This window comes from Nestor notabilis, unplaced genomic scaffold (genome assembly GCF_000696875.1).
Source record: "Nestor notabilis isolate BGI_N333 unplaced genomic scaffold, ASM69687v1 scaffold24927, whole genome shotgun sequence".
Classification (NCBI taxonomy): domain Eukaryota; kingdom Metazoa; phylum Chordata; class Aves; order Psittaciformes; family Psittacidae; genus Nestor; species Nestor notabilis.
This window is the reverse complement of record NW_009936484.1, coordinates 34,949-53,655: the sequence shown is the minus strand read 5'-3', so window position 1 is coordinate 53,655 and position 18,707 is coordinate 34,949. Positions and strand designations below refer to the sequence as shown.

Here is an 18,707-nt window from a genome sequence, read left to right as displayed (position 1 = left end):
GAAGAGTGTTATTACAAAAATAAATAAATCAGGAGCTGTTGGGTTTTTGCAGCTGGAAACACAAGCGTGGCTTAGTCAGGGTGTTTTCAACAACTTCCAAAGAGCTTTTTAAATTGTATTTATTTGAGTGGAAGGGGAGATTACTTGTGGCTGTGAGTAAGGAATGTGAGGCTTCCCACTTACCCGGTATCCAGAGGAGCCCGTGGCATCCGCTTTCCCTGCTCCCTTACTTTTCGAGCCTCTTGGAACAGGTCCTGAACCGTTTGCAGTTCCTGAGAGGCCAGGAGCTGCTCTCAGGCTGCCAGAGCACTTGGAAGCTGTTTGCCATCAAACCCTGTGTTTTCCTTCTGCTCTCAATCGCCTGTCTACTGCCTGTGTTGGCCATCGCAGTGATTGCCCTTGTTAGAAGGAGCTGGATGGGGCTCAAGATGTATTTGATCAGCTGCCTGAAGCTGCTGTTTCCCAACAGGGTAGATAAACAGTTGTGCCACAAAACCCACTTCTTCCTGATGGTTGGTGTTCTTCTCTGCTGTGTTTTGAAATGGGAGTGTGTGAAGGGGGAAGTGCGTTGCAGGGAGGGGAATTCTTGCATTGCACAGGACAGGATGGAGTGGTGACAAGAGCAGCCTGGAAAAGGGGTGTCCCTGTGCTGGGGTGTCTCAGCTGAGCAATGGGCAGGACCCACCTTATGAGAGCTTGTGCAAATGCAAAGTGCCACTTGGATAACTCGGGGCTCCTGCACTCTTTGCCCAGAGGCTGGTCAGATGTGCTGCAGTGGGCAGGGGATGGCACTTCTGGGATGCTTTAGGAAGAGGATGAGGTACCTCTTGTACTTGATGAAGGGATTACGAGGGATGCTGTGGAAGGAGCATGGGTAGAGGTCAAAGCTGAATGTGTTGAAATGAAGAATCAGTGTCTGGTCAGTCTGGAGCCATCCTTGGGGCTGTGCTGGCAGGGAAATTTGGCTCAAGATGCATCTCCCTTCACTTGGAGCCCAGACATCTCAGGAGCTGCTCAGACAAAGGTTAAGCCATTGCACTTCACTTCCAACAAGTGTCGCATCTTTCTAAGTCAGTTAAAATCTCAGAGGTGGTTGTTTTGGGTATTTTTTTCCTCCACCTAAAGTCAGGCAGGGAAGGGATGCTGGTGAGAGCGTGGGGCACACTGTCCCTGCAGGGCAGGATGAGGGATCCCTTTTTAGCCTATTGCTCTTTGCACAGAGAGCTCTCTCTCTGCCTGGCACTCCTCCATAATCAGTTTGCTGGATAACAACAGGTAGTAAAAGCTTTTAATGAGTCCTTATCACCCCAGCTCTGCTCCCTGGGGAGAGAGAAAGGTTTTGCTCCTGCTGCAGCCCTGACAGGAGCTGGGCAGCTCCAGTGGTACCCGAGTGTTTGCTCAACAGCAGATCCGGGGCTGGCAGGAGGGTTAAACCTCCAAGAGAAACTGATTTAATGACGCCAAACAGCTGTAGTGATTAAATTCCTTATGAAATTCCAATCTATTACATCTTATCTTTCACCATTTCCCTGTGTGAAGCCTTTAACATGTTATCCTTTAGCTGAGGTTATGGAGGAGGAGATGCTGGTGGTGGAGAACAGCTACCTTCAATGGGAGGGCTTGGAGGGTGAGCCCATTGCAGGAAGAGACCTCAGGAGCTCTAAATAAGAGGCTCACCCTTATTTTGGCACCAGTCCCCTTGTATGTGTTCAGCCAAAGTGTGTCTTCACCAGCAGCCCCTGGTTCGGTGCTGGGGAGGCGGCAGCAGAGCTGGTTCTGCAGCAGGATGTTGCTGGAGTTTCTGGAATTACCTCATACCACTAAAGAACAGCCCATCTGCCTCTTCCCAGCCTGGCCCCGGTGATGCCACAGCAGGTTTCTCTCCTTCCTTTGCTCTAATTTAACCTTACAGCTAGTTTTTAAACAAGAACTTGACTTTCGACTGGTGTCTGAGGCTGTTGCTGTATGGAGAGGGGCAGGTGATGGGGAGGGTGAATGAGATGCTATTGCCTTTACTAAAAAGGGTTGGGGCTGGGGGTCTCACACCAAGACCCAAAGCCTCAGAGGGAGAGTTTACTTGAAACTACCGCTCAGCACAGTAGGTCCCTGCTCACTGAGTAGCTATTTTGGGCCTACTGGAATGCATAAGGATGCTGAGATTAAGTATTATTATTCTCATCCTTCAAATCTGTCTTGCAGCTCTGCTGACTTGGCTGCGTTTGCTCAGTCTCATGTTTTATTGGGTTTCCAGGATGGGTTTCTTGTTCTGGCCTCCTTCTTCCCAGAGGGATCCCACAGGAGTCCAGAGGAGGCATCCAGCCTTGACTCTAGATTTCAGGCAGTCTCTGGCTGCTTTTGCTCCTGAATCTTCACATGGATGCATGTTGCTTTTGTCTTCGAGCCAGCGGTGCTGCTGTTGGAGCTCCCACGGGTGTTCTGGTGGAGCCTGGGGTGGGACGCTGGGTTTAGGCACAGTGCGTTGCCTGTGTTGATGCTGTGGCTTCCAGGAGCTCCCTCGCTCCTGCCTTTCCACATCAATGCCCTTAAATTCTCCTCTGGGCAAGCAGGAATTCACAGACATGATGCTGGTGGATTGGGGATGTGGCATAGGCCAGGGAGAGGAGAAGGCAAGCTGGTCGTGGTGGGAGATAAACCCCTCGTGGGCTGCACATCAGCTTGGCTGTACCTGCCATAACATAGGCAGTTATTAACCGTGTTATTCCTTCCACTCCCAGCTGCATGACGTCCCCTCAGCTCTGATCATTACACTAAATAGGATAATGAGGTTTAATCAGCTTCATCTCCTCTACCTCCAGGCTCCATTTTGCTCAGAAACATCTGTCCATGTACAGACAGCAGCTCTGTCACTCCCAGTGTGGTGGGTGCAGGTCTGCAGCCAGAGCCAAGCTTGGTCCAGGACCTGGATGGATGCTGCGGGATCTGGGGCAGCCTTGGGGTCTCCTTTGGGTGACCTGGGGTGAGCTGATGGGTGGTCAAGGGGAAGGGAGAGGAGGATGGATGCTGCAGGAGCACCAGGAGTTAATATATAATCCAGGGAGAGAGCTGATGGGCCATTACTCAGCTATAACTAGGAGCCTGCCAATACTTCTCATATAAAAGATGGTCAGGGATGTGTAAAAGATGGTTGGGGATGGAGGGATGGGGAGGCAGGGCTGTAATTCTGTCCTGGAAATACCATCTCAATTGGATGTGGTTTTTTCCTTGTCATTTAGACACAGGGTCTGTTGTTTTTTTTCCCCTGAGTACTGGATAGATCAATAAAGCTGCATGTGATGGGTGGCCCATTCCTTAGATTTAAAACAAACAGCAACTAAAGTGCCCTTTAAAAGCCTTTTGCCTGGGTTGGTGTGTGCTCCATGGGGCCCTTCGTGCTGCAGGAAGGACCAACGTGGCCAAAACCCCTGCCTGGGGTCTGGGCCTTGTGTTTCATACCCATTTTGAGACACTTTGGGGCTGTTTGTAGCTGTGTAATGGTTTTCAGGAGTGGGCTGAGCATCTTCACGTGGGATGGAGGAGTGGGGTGGGTGCGTGTGTGTGGATGCTCATAGTAGGAGGCAGGATCCCATTAACCCTCTCAAAACGTGACTGCATTGTGCTCCTGCCCTTTCCTATTTTTACAATTTGAGGGTTTTTGGAATATACTCTGGGACTGGGCACTTTGTCCAGTGCATTTGAGGCTATTTTTGACAGGTCCCCTTGGGAAGACTTTGAGAACATGATAAACAGACATCCGCGGGTTCCTCTCGTTTCATAATGCTGGTGTCTGGTTCACAATGTGCCTCGGGGATGTATGTTGTGCTTTCTAAATCCGTGCAAGTCACTTACTGGGGGAAGGCTGAGGCTGGTGCGTGGAGGGTGATGCTGCAGGAGGGGGAGGAGGGACCATCCCACCCGCTACAGGCGTGGATGCAGATTTAAAACTGCAATTTCATTCTCAGGGCTAAACCACAGCTGGATTAGACCATGGGAAGCATCTTTTTTTGTCGTGGGGCACTCGGCAGTGATTCCTGGCAGGTACTGGCTGTACTGGTGTAATGAGGCAGTGCAGTCGTCAGTGCCGTGGGTGCTGTTTGAGGATGCTGGTGCTGCTCCCGGTATGTGCTTCCACCCGGTGAAGATGGAAAGCTTTTAATACTTCTCTCCCTCCTGATTTGCATGGAGCTGGATGTGACGGGTTAATTATTTCACGAGGCAGTAAAAATGTGCTGGGTCTTGTCGCTGGTGTTAATTTATAATCGGAATAAAGGTTCCTCTTATGCAATTTGCTAATCCCTCCGGGACGTGCCCGTCACAAGTTCCCATTCTTAATGTGCTTTTTCCTGTTCATCTGTGACTCCTAGAAAGTTAATTAGCTGCACATCCTCATTGCCATCCTACATGGAGGCTTTGTGGGTTCCAGTGTTAACCAAGGGATGTGCCTGTGTCTGGGGCTTGTGTAGTTTCTGGTGTAGTACATCTGTGTGTGGGACTGAAGCAGTGTCCAGAGCAGCCCAGGGACCAGCTGTGTTTTGGGCTACATGATCTTGGTAAAATGATCAAATAAAGGAGTTCCACTGAGGTGGTTTTGGTGGTTTGGGGCATGCAAAGTGATTGCCCATTTATGTGTCTTTGCCTCGCAGGGGGATGAGAATGGATGGACCCTCTGGATGGACCAGAGGGATTTGGTTGATCTGGGCTTGCGTGAGCTGCAGCTCGACTCGTGCATTCCTGGTTTGCTCCGATTTCCTTTCCTTAGGGGGAAAATAGCCCTTCTGTTTGTTTTCTTTTGTGGCATTCTGGCCCTTTCCCACTGACTCTGCAAGGAAGGATCCGGCTTTAACTGAGGAAGGGAAACTCTTGTGGAAGCCTCATAAGGGAACGTAACAAAGTTTTCCATTGGGAAAGGGCCTTCCTCTTCCAGCTCTGAATAGGTTGGAGTACCTGGGCATGGGGTTTATTAACTTGTCAGATAAATCCAACCCAGCTCTAGGTCCATGCAGGACTGATGCCTGGGACTGAATTCCCTGTGTCCTGACCCAGGGCGTGATTCCCAACATGATCCCAGGTGTTGGCCACAGAACCCACCCAGGGAATCCTCTGGAAGTCTCTTGTTAGAGTCCTGCTTCTTCAGGTCAGCACCCAGAAACCCTTAAAGGTTTCTTTAAGACCTGTTTGCCCAAAGCCTGCCTCCCACCCTTCCCTGTGCAGTGGTTTTAGTGACTGAAATCCAGTTGTTGCTACATAGGGTGAAATGATTTGCAAAAATCCAAGGCACAAAGTTGTAATTATCCTAATTTTGAGAGCAGCATTTTGTTGTATTAATGGAGGTAAAGGATTATTTACTTCCAGAGTGTAATTTGTCAGCTGCTCTTAATTATCATTTTCTCTCATTATGCATTAAGCATTTCAAAAAAACATTCCATTTGAAGCCCCAAAGCAAGAGCTGAAGAGCAGAGATGCCCTGAATCCAAGTCAGGGTTAAACTCCCTTCCCACCCTTATTAGGTGTATGGGGACAGTCACCGATGGCAGATGAGATCCGGGGTGGTTTGGGGCTCTGCAGCGTCACACTGAGAACAAGGAGGTGTAAAAATCCCTTTATAAACCAGCAGGGACAGGTAAAACTTGGCTGAATTCCTCATTCAGGGAGCTCCTGCACTGCTTCTGCACCATTCCCTTCTCTGTTACACGCCTGTGCCCACCTTAAAGCACCTTGCTCCTCACTGCTTGCCTCGAGTGGGTTTTACTGCTGACGAGGCTGGTAACGTAACATGGGGCTCTTCTTGCCTCCATGGCTCAACCTTTGCTGATGGAATTTCAATTACTCCTTGAGGCCTGGCTCAGAATTGTAAAAGAGAATGAATTTTCCAAAAGGAAGAGCATGCTGGAATCCCAGATCTCCTTGTACCTGCTAAAAGAGTCTGGCTGGCACCATGGGGAGGGATGCAGCGTGCCAGGGGGTCCTGGGTAGTGTCTTACCCTTTTGCAGAGCACTCCTTTTGTTGGGTTAAGGTTTAGTCCTGGAATAAGCAGGACTAAATAAGCAAGCTCCCAGGGGAGAGCAGGGTGTGGGTGCTGCTGACCCACTGCTCGTAGCTGAGCATGGACTGAGTGTCAGGGATGGTTCTGTGCCTGTTCTTGGATTTCAAAACCTGCCTTTGAATTCTCTCACAGCATAACCCCAAATTAATGTCTCCGCTGTGGAAAGTAAACCTGCCATTAAAATGACAGAGAAGCAGCAAGTGAAGTGGCAGTTGGTGAACGTCAGGGAGAGGAAAGCTGCTTTCTTGGAGATCATGGGAAGATACATATGCAGAGATCTATAACTGCAGCACAAAGCCAGCTTGCTCTAAGGGTAAACTCTGACTCACCCAGACTGTCTTGACACTGCTGTCTGCTTAGAAGATGTGCTGTACAGAGTCAGGTCTGTGCCTCTTGTGTGTGTCTGTCCCCAGAGAGGACACACACAAGTCCCCTTGACACCTGTGGTTGCAGAAGGATGGGTAAGTTGCTCCTTGCGATGCTCAGTGGTCGCCTTTCCACTCAAACAGCTCTGCATGATGCCAGCCAGCTCTTGGAGGTGCTGTGGATGGTGTCAAACAGACCCTTGCTCTTAATCTGGTGGAATTTGTGCCTCTGATAACCTGCTGGAGAGGAGCACGGTGCTGGGGAACTGGGGGAAAACCAGGCTGGTTTGTTCCTTTCTGCTCAGCCTGGATGAGGCTCCTCTGCCATCATTTGGACCCAGTGGGTGTCTCTGTGTTGGCACCCACTTGATACTCTGGGCACGTGGCTATGGGGTGGTGTGTCCTCTGGCAAGTTAAAGCCATTCCCCTTGTCCTGTCCCTACATCCCTTGTCCAAAGCCCCTCTCCAGGTTTCCTGGAGCCCCTTTAGGCCCTGGAGCTGCTCTAAGGTGTCCCCTTCAGGAGCCTTCTCTTCTCCAGCTGCCCCAGCCCAGCTCTCTCAGCCTGGCTCCAGAGCAGAGCTGCTCCAGCCCTCGCAGCAGCTCCGGGGCCTCCTCTGGCCTCGCTCCAAATCTGTGGTGTGTTTTCCTGTCTCCCCACATCATGCTCGAATTATCAGTGAGGTGCTGAAAGTGATGTGACTGTAATCTGCTGTCTGCAGGCGTCAGAGCTAATGCGAACTGAACAAGTGACTGGGTGAGTCTTCTCTGCGTTTCAGAGCGTTTGCAGGCTTGGGAAGGCATCTTGCTCTTGGTTTACACCTTGCACGTGCTGTTTTTAGGCCTCTCAAGACCTTAGAAGTGAGGTACATCCTACACATATAAATGCTATGAGGGCTGATTTCTGAGCTTGTTTTCTAGGTTTTTGGTTGTCTTGGTTGGATTTCAGTGCCCAAAGGAGTTACCCGTGAAAGCCAAGGACAAGCCTTGCCTTAGGGCTGCTTGGAGGTGAACCAGCCCAAAATTCAGTCTTGAGTTTCTTGTTAGTGGTAATCAGGAAGTGCCTTGTCCCTTATTGCTCCTCTCTGCTGTAATAAATTAACAAATTAATTGCAGTGGCTGAAGAGAATCAAGAGCTTCTCCTGTGCATTTATTGTGCTCAGCTTCAGGAAAAGTGTTTGATGCTCCCTTGGCTCTGCCATGGCTCCTGCAGACAAGGAGAGGACTCGGTGCCTCTCTTGGTGCTATTTTGGTAATTATGGGATGTACAAGATGTGGAGAAAAAGAGCAGAAAGCAAGGAAGATGAACTGTGGCTGTGGCTGGGTCCCTGGAGGCCGTGCTGGCTGTGATGCTCGGGGGGATGCAGGGAGAAGAGGCTGCACCCCAGCGCTCCTGCTTCTCCGTCCATCTGCCAGGGACTTGTGCACGTCCACATTGCTAATTGTGGGTCTAAAGGAAGTTGTGTGTTAACATAATGTCATTAGGCAGCACTGGCATGGTGTGGCTCTTCACTAGAGGGGTGATGGATCACTTACTGAGCCTTCTGCATCCCACCAGCCCTCCCAGGGCTCCCAACAGCCCACCCTGCCGCAACCGCCGCCCGCTTTGTTCTCCCCTTTGCCGTTAATTCAATCTGCACTGATAGCAAATCATTACTGAGGGGTATATTGTGTAAAAATGAGCTGTTAATTGAAGTTTTGTTTGCTTTTTCTCTTACCCTTGCAAAAAGCCTTGCATAATAAAAGGGCTGTAAAAATACATGTTGCCACGCTACAAATATACAGGGTGGGAAGGGGGCAGGGAGCGAGAAAAGAGGCAAAGCTGGTCTCCATTAGACTTTAATAAGCATGTGGAGAAAAAGCTCTTGTTAATCCCATCTGAGGCTTAAAGGTTTATTGCTCACAATTAAAATCTCATATTGTAGTGCTGACTTGATGCCACAAACCTCTCTACCATGTCTTGCTGAGCAAGCTGCTGGCATCTGGGTGGTGGTGATATGGGAGGCAGTCCTTAGGAAAATATCCCTTGGGAAAATCATAGAATCATGGAATGGTTTGTGCTGGAAGGGACCTTAAAGCTCCTCCAGCTCCAACCCCTGCCGTGGGCAGGGACACCTTCCACTAGGACAGGTTGCTCCAAGCCCCTGTGTCCAACCTGGCCTTGAACACTGCCAGGGATGGGGCAGCCACAGCTTCTCTGGGCACCCTGTGCCAGCGCCTCAGCACTCTTACGCCCTTAGGATATCTCTTATATATCCTTTAGGATGTGGCTGTGGCTGTAACAGCCAAGTTTCCTTCCAGCAAAGAGCTGGAAGTGGATGTACATCCTAACTGGTTTTGGTGGTCCAGTGAAAAATAGATTGACTGGTTGTGTTTTGAGGTTTTGCTGAGCTTCCTGATGGCAGGAACCTCCAGGCAGGAGGTTGGTGACATGAATCCCATGTCCTGCTGTTGCAGAGGTGGGTTCTGGCTGTTTAACAAGTTGTTTGTTATTTTGCCATGTCCTGTGGCAAAAGCAGCAAACACATTCCTGGGCTCTTGTTTTTGCAGTGGTAAAGGTTACAGCGACGGCCTCCTCTCTGCCATGTAAACCAGTGCGCTTGCAAAACATCCCGTTTTGTAACAAACCCTCTGTGATTCCCTGGGAATCACACTCGTGTTCCCTCCTCCCGGGCAGTGCTCACTCAGCCCCGCGCTGTTGGAGCTGCCGCCTTCCCAGACCATTTGCCAGTGACGTTCCTGCTGTGTTTTTCCACCCTCCTGGAAAGGCCAAAGCCCCAAATGTGCCAAGGAGAAAAATCCGTATGTTTATTTTTAATAGGGATGTTGTTTTGGCCAAAAAGATGGATTGTCCTTTGCCCATATCCCCTTGGAGCTCCTCTTGGTGGGGCTGGTGCTGGTGGCATGCGTCAGCTCCCTGGCAGTGATGCTCTCGGGGTCCGACCATGCTGTGTTCTGGCTGGGAGCGGGTACCACAGCATCCCTGGATCAGAAGGGCTGCAGGATGCTTTCCTCTTGTTCCTTTTGGTGGGCAAATTGGGTTTATATGAAGGTTTGGGTAGGTTTTGATAAATTTCCCTCCCTTGGGTGGCATGTCTGGATGTGCTGCTGGTTGTGGCACTGCCTAGTGTCTCCCATCAGCGGCTGTTGGATGAGGCAGCTCCCATGGGAGACCCTGTGGCTGAGGCTACTCCAGGGTCACCCTACAGGACACCCTATCTGTCCCCATGCTCCTGGTGACATGAAGGGAGGTGATTTATTCCTCCTGCCCTCACAGCCTGTCTGCAGAGGCTGGTGATTAAAGCTGCTGTTGCAATTGTCAGGAATTATGAGTTATCAGTGGCTGATAATTAGCAGTGAATAAAATGTACTCGCAATAATATTACATTAGTTACAGATAAACTGATACCAGCCTGCCTTAATATTCACTTAAGCTTCCCTGTTGCAGTTATCAGGGGCAGGCTCTGGTGTCGTGGGATGAGAAGGGCTTCCCAGCCTGCTGCGATCTGCTCGCAGGATGCTGCCGGAGCAGGTTTGCCATGAAAACACTGCAGTTTGGAGTCTCTGGGTGAACCTTTCCCTCCCCATTCCCGCGGCAGTGCTGCCATAGCTACGAGCCTCCTGCCTGCTGCAGGGCTGCGTGCTGGGCCGGGGGAGGACGCGGGGCTGCAGCAGCCAGATGGAAGATGCTCAGTGTGGGAAGCTCGGGCTTCCCCCTGTAGCTCTGGGAAGATGTTGGTGTTCCCAGCGCAGGCAGGAGGGCTGTGGCGCTGGTGTGATGCAGGATCAGGCACTTGGAGCGTGTTCCTCCTTGGGAAACCAAGTTCCATGAGGATGCTCTTGCATTAAGCGTCTGCTGTGTGATCATTTAGCTTCTAGGCTGAAGCTGTGCCTCTGCTCAGGGTTATCCTGGTCCTGCCTAGTGCTGAGCAAGCCAGTGCCAGTGGAATTCCAATTGAGGAGCAATTCCTATCCAGCCTCCTCATTTCAATCCCAACCCGATGCCTCTGGAGCTGTTGGTGTTGTGGTAGGACAAGGATGTATTTGGGATCTGGCTGTTGGGATGAGGGCTCGGGTTGGGTTTGTAGACCCTGGGAGCTGCTGCTGTCCACCAGCAGCGTGAATGCTTGTGCAATGCTTCTCACCTGCTCATCTTTTCCATTTGCCTTCTCTGATGTGGTTCATCTTCTGCTGTTGTATTTGACTGCATTGGAGGCTTCAGAGGACAGTTCTGATTGCAGCCTCTGGCTGCACATGCTGTGGCTTTAAAAACTTCAGGCAGTTGAACTCGAGGGAAAATGGAAGGAAAAGGTTTTGCAGCGTGACAGACAGTGCTGCCCCAGCTCTCGTTAGCGAGCTCAGTCAGAACTGGCATGGAAGTGCCTTTCCATCTGCTGTGCCCACTACTGCTGCTCCTTTGTTAGCACCCTCCAGATTAAAATGCAAACTGAGATGTACCTGCAACACGTGGAGACCCTTCAACTTTCATATGAGGGTAAATTTGGCTTTCCATCTTCATTACATGGGTTTTGGTGTGGGGTTGGGGTTACTCTGGCATATGGAGCGGTTGTGGTGGTCTGGGCTGTGCTGGATATCCCCCGGTTTATTCCCAGTTTATGGGGGTGCAGTTTGTTGGATCAAGGGGGTTTGGGTGCTGTGGGTAGGACCCAGTTGTGGACTGGGCTATGGCAGGGCTCAGGGCTAAAACAAGGGTGGTTTGCTGCGTCCCAGAGCGGTGTATCGGATGCTATTCATCATAAATATGTCTGCACCCACTTCAGCAGTGAGAGGAGCCTGGCTTTATTGTGTGGAGTGTTTAAGGTTGCATTTGAGTTGTTGATTTTTGTATTTGGAGTGGATTTTTGTATTTGGAGTGATCCTGGCTTTGAGAGGAGCTGCCATCCAAGTCCTGCTAACTCCTTCCCTTAACCCATCAATTCGTGCCAGGTCAATATTGACCAAAATCATTCTATTTTTTATCCTAGAAGAGCTTGGGAGATGCATTGTTTTAGAATCCCAGATTTAGGTTTGTGTTGGAAGGGACCTTATAAAGCTCATCCAGTTCCAACCCCCTGCCCCGGGCAGGGACACATTCCACTAGAGCAGGTTGCTCCAAGCCCCTGTGTCCAAGCTGGCCTTGAACACTGCCAGGGATGGGGCAGTTTTGAGGGATGCTGTGGTGGGGGAAGGTGGAGCTGGGTGACCATTTTTAGGTGGGATGCCCCATAGCATCACAGCTTCTGGCAGCACCACTCACTGTGGCCTTTAAACCCCATTCCAGGCACATCCTCACCTGCCCAACTCTGTGCTCCAGGGACTTTGAGAGCAACACAACCAGCCAAGGTCTCAAGAGATGACACAAAGGGTGCTGAGGGAGCATGGGGTGTCTCACCATTGCTTGTGTGTTCTTCAGCCCTCAGTGGGTTACAAACGAGTGCTGCTGGCACAGGGATACATAACGAACACGGAGTTTCACTTGGGAGCTTCCAGCCTTTGATATATTGCTTCAAATAACAAAATACCAGCCTGCTGCTTTACATGCAAATGGGCTCTCTCTGATAACTCAGTGCTTTCTAAGGGAGCTCCCTTCCTGTGTCACATTTTGAACATAAATCCAGTTTTCTGCCTCAGAAGAGCCGGGCACTTGATGCTTTGTTACTGCCCAGCCTTTGTCTCCATCCCCAGAGGCACTGGGCTCTGTGCAGCCGTGCAGAAGCAATGGAGCTGGGCAAGTGGCTCATGCATGGAGCTGGCCCTGAGCTCACCAGGGGCATAGGGAGGCTGCAGAGACGTGCTGGGTCCATCCCTGTGGGCTGGGGACCTGGAGCATCTCCCCTTCCCCTCTCTGCTCTCCACACCCTGCTCTTTCTCTTACCACTTTCTGGTGTCTGATCTGTTATCACTGTCACTAAGTGCGAAATGGGAGCCGCTGGGCACCATCCAAGCATGGCTTATTATCGTCTCTTATTGTCTCTGTGTTAGCTCCTGGACAAGTTAGGAACATTTTCTATTTCTTTTTAATAAGATAGCTGGATTTATTCAATTTCTCTTCCCTGTTGAGGTGCTTTCTGCTGTTAATTGATGCATTATGGTCTTTGTTTCCTTTGGCTTTGTGGAGCCTGTTCCAGGGTGTTTGCTGGGTTAAAGCCAGCAAGATATTGTATGGGAAGAGCAGCATCACCAACCGTGCCAGACAAGCAGCACCTCCAGATCTGGTACCAAGTGATCTACCCAAAGCCAGACCATCAGCTTTTGTAACCACTGGTTATTAGCTTCTTCTTCTTCAGTGGTCAGGTGGAGAAGAGCAGGTTGTTTCTCAAAGGTATTGCTCGCTCTTCATTCCTTTCTTAGCAACTTGTGCAAGGGGCAGGATGCAATCCCAAATCCTTGCTTCATCTAAAACCAAGCAGCTGCTCCCTCCTCCCTGTCTCACCCCTTTGCCTTGCAATAGCAGGGCGATACCATCGATACCAGGATGATGGCCACATCCCTTGAGAGTGGCACGTTTCCATATGGATTAACTTGGGATTGCCGCAGCTTTTGGGTAACAAAAGCCTGTTCAGGCTCTCTGCAGAGATTATCTCTGTTTCCTTGTCTGTGTTTTTACACATGGGGCTCTGACAATCTAATGACCTTTCCCTTGTAGCTCCGTGAGCGGAGGCGAGTGCAGTGGGGACTCCCGCATCCCAGAATAGTTTTCCTCCCAGATCTTCCTGTCCAAGTCTCTCATTGCAGCTCGCTTTTTGAAGCCCCTGTGGTTATTTCAGTTAACGCTAATTACTGGCATGAACTAATTAACGTGGGTTGACTTTCCTCTTCTCTTCCTAATGCTTTTTTAACCCAGTGCCACATTCCAATTAGGGGCCTCGCGCAGCGGCTGGACTGGAATGACTCAGAGCAATCACAGTCGGATTAAAGCGTGTGCTTTACTGAAGGTCACCAATATTTCCCTGTGTTTCTGGTGTTGTATATTCCTGCCTGCAACAGGGGGGTGACCTGACCTTACAATAAGCATCTGAAATGTCTTCAAGTTTGCCTCTGTTTCACTGCAAGCAGATTTGTGGCTACCACGTCCATAAGTACTGGATGTGCTGGGAATGGTGATACATAAAATAGCCATGGGAGGCTCCTCGCCAGGGCTGCAGACCTTGAGGCAAGTGGTCTTGACCTCGCAGGGCCCTTGCTTGTTTGCATCTATGGAGATGGTAATGGAGAGTGTACGCTGAACGTTACCTGCCTGCTCCTGCTTGTGCAAGGGATTTCTTTCCTCTTGGTTGGGTTATTGTAACTTGCAGAGTCCTGCGGGCTCTGGCTGTGCCCTGGGCTTGCTTCCCTGCCTGACAAGACCCATTTGAGTCTTTGGACTGGGGAAAAGCCATAAATCTGGTAGTGATAAAGCCTGCAAAGCTGCTGTTGCAGTGATTGTATCTCATTTAACAAAGCGTTGGTAGACACCATGGGGAAGGAGTCTTCTGCTCCATGAAACCTTGTGTTCCCCAGGTCTGAGGTGAGAGCAATGGCAAGCAGGAGGCAGTCAGCAGTGGGAGCAGGGCTGGAGAGCCCTGTGCAATGCCTGCAAATCAGTTTCCATTCTCAGTCTCTTCCTGCCTTACTCAAGTCGGGTCACGATGCTGAAGGTTCCCCCCTTTCCTCACTGTGTCACATCGTCCAGGTTTTACTGGAGAACACTGGTATTTCTGCCTGTTCCTCCAGGTGCTGCTGGGGATTGAGGGTGCAGAGCTGCTGGTGTCTCCTGTGAGCTGGCGCAGTGGGGCTGTGTGGGTCTCCCTCCTGCCAGAGGGGTTTGAACCAAGCACCTCACCCGTGCACCTTGGAATTGCTGGGTTAAGGGAGGTGAAAGCACCTGATTAAACTGCAGTAGAGAGCAGATAGCAAATACGTGATGAGTATTAATAGTACCGGTCAGCCTGTATTGTGCAAATGAGGGGAGAGTAGAAGATTTAGTTATTCATCTTTAACCTTTATTTTTGTTCAATGTGACCTTACCCATCAAGTCTCTCATTACTGTCTCTGCCTGTTCCGCGTATGTTCATTTATTCTGTTGCCATCAATCCAGCAGCTAAGCCTGTGTTCCCATGCAGCCTGGACATCCGTCCCTGCGGATGCTCCCAGGGGATGTATCCCAGCCCTGTGAGGACACAGGGACTTGGGGTCCTGCTTCCCACGTTTTGGACCTGGTTATACCAGGTTGTACAGCCACCTCCATGGGACATGCTCCCTTCTCTTAGCTATGTGGTTATGCTCCTAACCCTGTATTTCCTACCAGTTTCATAGCTGTCTCTGGGTGGGATGGGGCAGCCTGGGGACATCCAGAAGGACATCTGACCTTTCTCTGTGTGTCCAGCACCATGGGAAAAGGCCATGATGTCTGCCAGGTTTTCTTTGGCTGATGCAGATAAAGTCTCTGGCATATCTTTTGAGTTGTGTCTGGTTTTCATGGGCTGTATCCACGTTGGCAGGAATCACTCATGGGAACAGTGTGGTCTGTCTTGCTACAGGGTGTCTGCTTGGATTCCCTGCAGGCTCTATGCAGAGCTGGACAGTATTGGTTTTGGCCGTCCTTCTTTGCTTTTTGGAGGTTACAAATGGTGTAGAAATATGTTCCAAGTGAGTCTGAAGTTTCCTCAGGCCATCTGGATGAGCCCCACTGCACTAACACTGGGTGATTGTGAACGTGGTGTCTTGTCTGATGCTCAGATGGGTTCAGTTTGGAACAAACCATTTCCCTGGCACACTCCCTCCATGCTGAAGAACCAGTATCCTGCTGCAAACTGAACTCTGGCAAAGGTTCGACCAGCAGCTCAACCCCTTGTGAGCTGCTCACGCATGTCCCTCCTCGTCTGCTGGTCTCCTTCATGTTGACTTTCGAGTTGCATTTATGGAATTACATTTCTTGCTGTTAATGCACATGAATTTTGGCTTTCTCTCTTTAGCCCTTCACTTCTTGGCTCCTCTGCACCCTCTTCTTGATGCTTCTACTGGAAATGAATGTTTAAATCTAAACAGCTGGGCGGTCTGGAGAGAAAGAGGGGAACCCAAAAGTCACCTCTCCACTGCAGCTGTGGCACATGCCCCAACTGCCTTCCCAACCACGCAGATGCCAGAGCAGTTCCTGAGGATGGTGCTAGGGAAGGTTGATGGGGATACGTGGGGAAACCCTTGACCTTCTCTCTTCTTTGCAGGGTTTCAGCGGGGCTCCCCACGCAGCGTTTGCCTTGAGCTTCGACCAACGAGCGATGAAAGAGAAGTATGAGCACGAACCTGCCCATCAGCTGGTCTACGAGAGCGAGTTGTCCATCCGGATAGGTAGAGCTGGGCTCCATCCAGGCAAGCATCCTGTCATATACCAGCTGCAGAGTGTACGGGGGAAACACCCCGCTTATGCTGGCACCTGGGCTGTCACGTATGTGATTGAAATTAGATTGGTTTTGACATGTGCATGCAGAGTGCACCTTCTCTCCCCTCTCTGGATCTGTCTCCCTGCTGGCTCCTATTCCAAGAATCATTACTTGTGTTTCCCCTTCAGTTCTCAAAACCACTTGCACGTCTGTCTGTGCCTATGAATTATTGATAATTAGATATCTCATTCACCGGGGAAATGAAATCATCAGCTTAGCTTGAGATAAGTGTATTTCCAGCGTGGGTGCAGCTAGTGCTAACCCTGCCCTTGCCAAATTACATCACACTGAAGGTGCCCCATGGCAGTGACCCTTGGTGGCCCTCCCTAATTGCGCTGTCACTCCTTGTTTTGGAGGTTAATAGAATTGTGGCTGCCAAAGTGTGGAAGAAATTGTCTTGTTGGCAGCTGTTTCCTCCTTAAATAGATCTTTAAAGAAGGAGCTTCTTAGTCAAGGTGGTGGAACCTCATCAGGCTCCCCCAGCTCCTGGGTGTGTACGTGGGATAGATGGTGGCCATCCTGACTGCGTGGGGATATAGCCTCTGAGGCACCACAGTTTTCTTTTCCCCTGTTTAGCAGCAGCTTTGCAGTAGACAAATGTAATTGAGTGAATTGATCTCATTGCTCCTCTGCTTTTTCTTGGTTGGAAAGTGAAATAGTGGTTTACAGTATCCTGAGCACAACTGGGAGCAGATCAAGATGAAGAACTGATCCTTCATTTTGCTACCTTCTTAAATCAGGCTATAATTTAACCACTTTGCTTAATTGCATGTTTCGTGAAGTGTTTCAAATCTACGGGATTTTTCAAGACTTGAAATACCAGCTTGGGTTTTTCCAAGTGGATGGAAGGAATTTTTGTGCTAGACTCAGTGGGCTTTGCGTCCTTGGAGTCATTTAGCTCCTGGAGCAAGTGCGAGCTCAAAGGCTGCTCCAGCCCTGCAGGCTCTAAGGCTGTTGTAAGGTTTGTGCTATTTCTGTAAGGTTAAAACTTTCCATCTCAGGTACAGTTTGATGTTATTCTTAAAGAGCAAACCCAGAAGCAGGCAGCCCTGCAACTGTCAGGGACCTCAGCTGCTGGGTTATGTGTTCTTGTCTGCTCTTAGCTGCAAACAATAACAGTGCAAATGGTTTTGAGACTAGAAAATCTCCATCAGACTTTGTTGTTTTCTCTCTCTCTGGGGCAATGCTATTACAGATCCACAATACAGTGATTCTTTTATTGCCTCTTGCTATTTTTTTTCTTGCTTATTGCAATGAACTTGGTATTTTCACAAGACACCTCAAAGCCTTCCAAGAAAGCAGCTTTCCCCAGCGCTGGTACTGCTTGGCTGTGCTCTGGGGACCGCTTTGGGAACAAAATGGGTGTTTTCAAAGTCTAATGGGTAGTAAGTGGGATGTTTCAGACTTAATCACTGTTGAATCGTTGACCCTTCCTTCACATCTTGAGGTTTTAAAATCACTAAAGCTGTGAAAAGAAAGAAAACTCCCAAAGCACGGCCGCTGCCTTGGCTTGTGTTGTCTGGGGATGTGATAAGGGGATGGTGATAAGGAGCTGGGATGGAGATGGCTGGGAATGGGAAAGTGTGCAGCTCTCCAGGGCCCTGCGTGTCTGAGGGCTTTGCTGTTGGAGATGTAAACACTTATTTAACGTGGCTGTAGGAGAGGTTGGGAGCAGGAGTGGCTGGGTGCTCACACGGGTGGTGGGACCCATGTAGCTGCACTAAGCCAGGGAGAAGATTCCTTTTAGATCTGTACAAAAGGAGATGGCTGACATGCAGAGTAACTGGCTGCCTCATGTAAGGCACGTGTGTCCATGTGAAATGGAGTTGGGTGGATTTGGTATGAACTGCAGTGAAAAGTCCGTGTCTAGACTTGGTATTTGATAAGTGGGATAATCACCAAGCTTTAATTACTACAAATGAAAGAAAATTCAGTCTTGTCTCTAATATATCTGGATAGGCAAGAGATGTAACCTGCCTTCCTTGGAACAGGTTGGGATAAAGCTAAGGAGGGTTTGTTCATTCCTCTGGGTGCAGGTGAAGCCTTCTCTGGTGCTGTGGAGGGACCTGGTGCGTTATCCTGCTCCCTGGACCTGCCCATGGCTCAGAGCAGCTCATCCTCCTGAGCCTGCAGACACTAAACCCAGGGGAAATGGCTTTGTCAGGGTCACAGCAGGCTGCAGGGCTGGGAGGCCAGGTTTGACCTCTTAGATCGTAGCTACGTGCGTAGTGTTCTTGGGTAGTTCTCAGAAAGGATTTACATTCAACATCCCACCTTGAAACCTGAGCTGTGACTCACGCTCCCAGGAGCTGTGTATTGAACAGCGAGGCATGTTGGTTCTTCATCGTGTCCTGGTGCCGAGTGATTCACGTCGCTCCAAATCCGATTATGGAGCGGAGTGGGAGGGCAGTGATATTCCCCAGCAGCCTCCTCCACTCTCTTCAACATCCTTACCCCTCTGCTGCAGGTGGGAGATCTTGTGTCCAAGGAGATGCTTTCTAGGTGTGCTGGGGCACAGGGGTTCACAGCGCTGCGGCTGTGGAGTGCCTGGAGTCAAGTACCACATTATCAGTTTGGTACCCAACTGGGAGCATCCTCAGTGGTCAGCACAGCTCTGGCCTTGGGGAGTTAAAAGCAGTAGAATCTGAGCTGGCTGCTGACCCGAAGAGCAAATATATGTCTCCTGAAGTACCTGGTTAACCAGCAGCATCTCTGCTCCTTGTCCATCCCAGACACACAGATGTCTGTGCCAAGGGGATGTGATTAGCTGCTGACATCGTGCTGCCAATGCTCTTAACTCCCTAACATTGTTAGAGGGAATCAGAGTTTGCTTTAATGACTTGATTGACTTCTGGTGGGACGTGGTTTAGGAAGTGGTACTCTG

The 18,707-nt window shown here is 50.0% G+C and overlaps 1 protein-coding gene across 1 annotated transcript in view; it reads left to right on the top strand.

Moving 5' to 3' along the window:
• The window catches only part of SLC39A11 (solute carrier family 39, member 11), a 59,737-nt gene that overhangs the window by 6,091 nt on the left and 34,939 nt on the right, over window positions 1-18,707 (top strand). Inside the window, exon 4 of the mRNA XM_010018372.1 lies at window positions 15,608-15,731. Coding sequence (XP_010016674.1) covers window positions 15,608-15,731 — 124 coding nt within the window. The remainder of the gene's footprint in view (window positions 1-15,607; window positions 15,732-18,707) is intronic.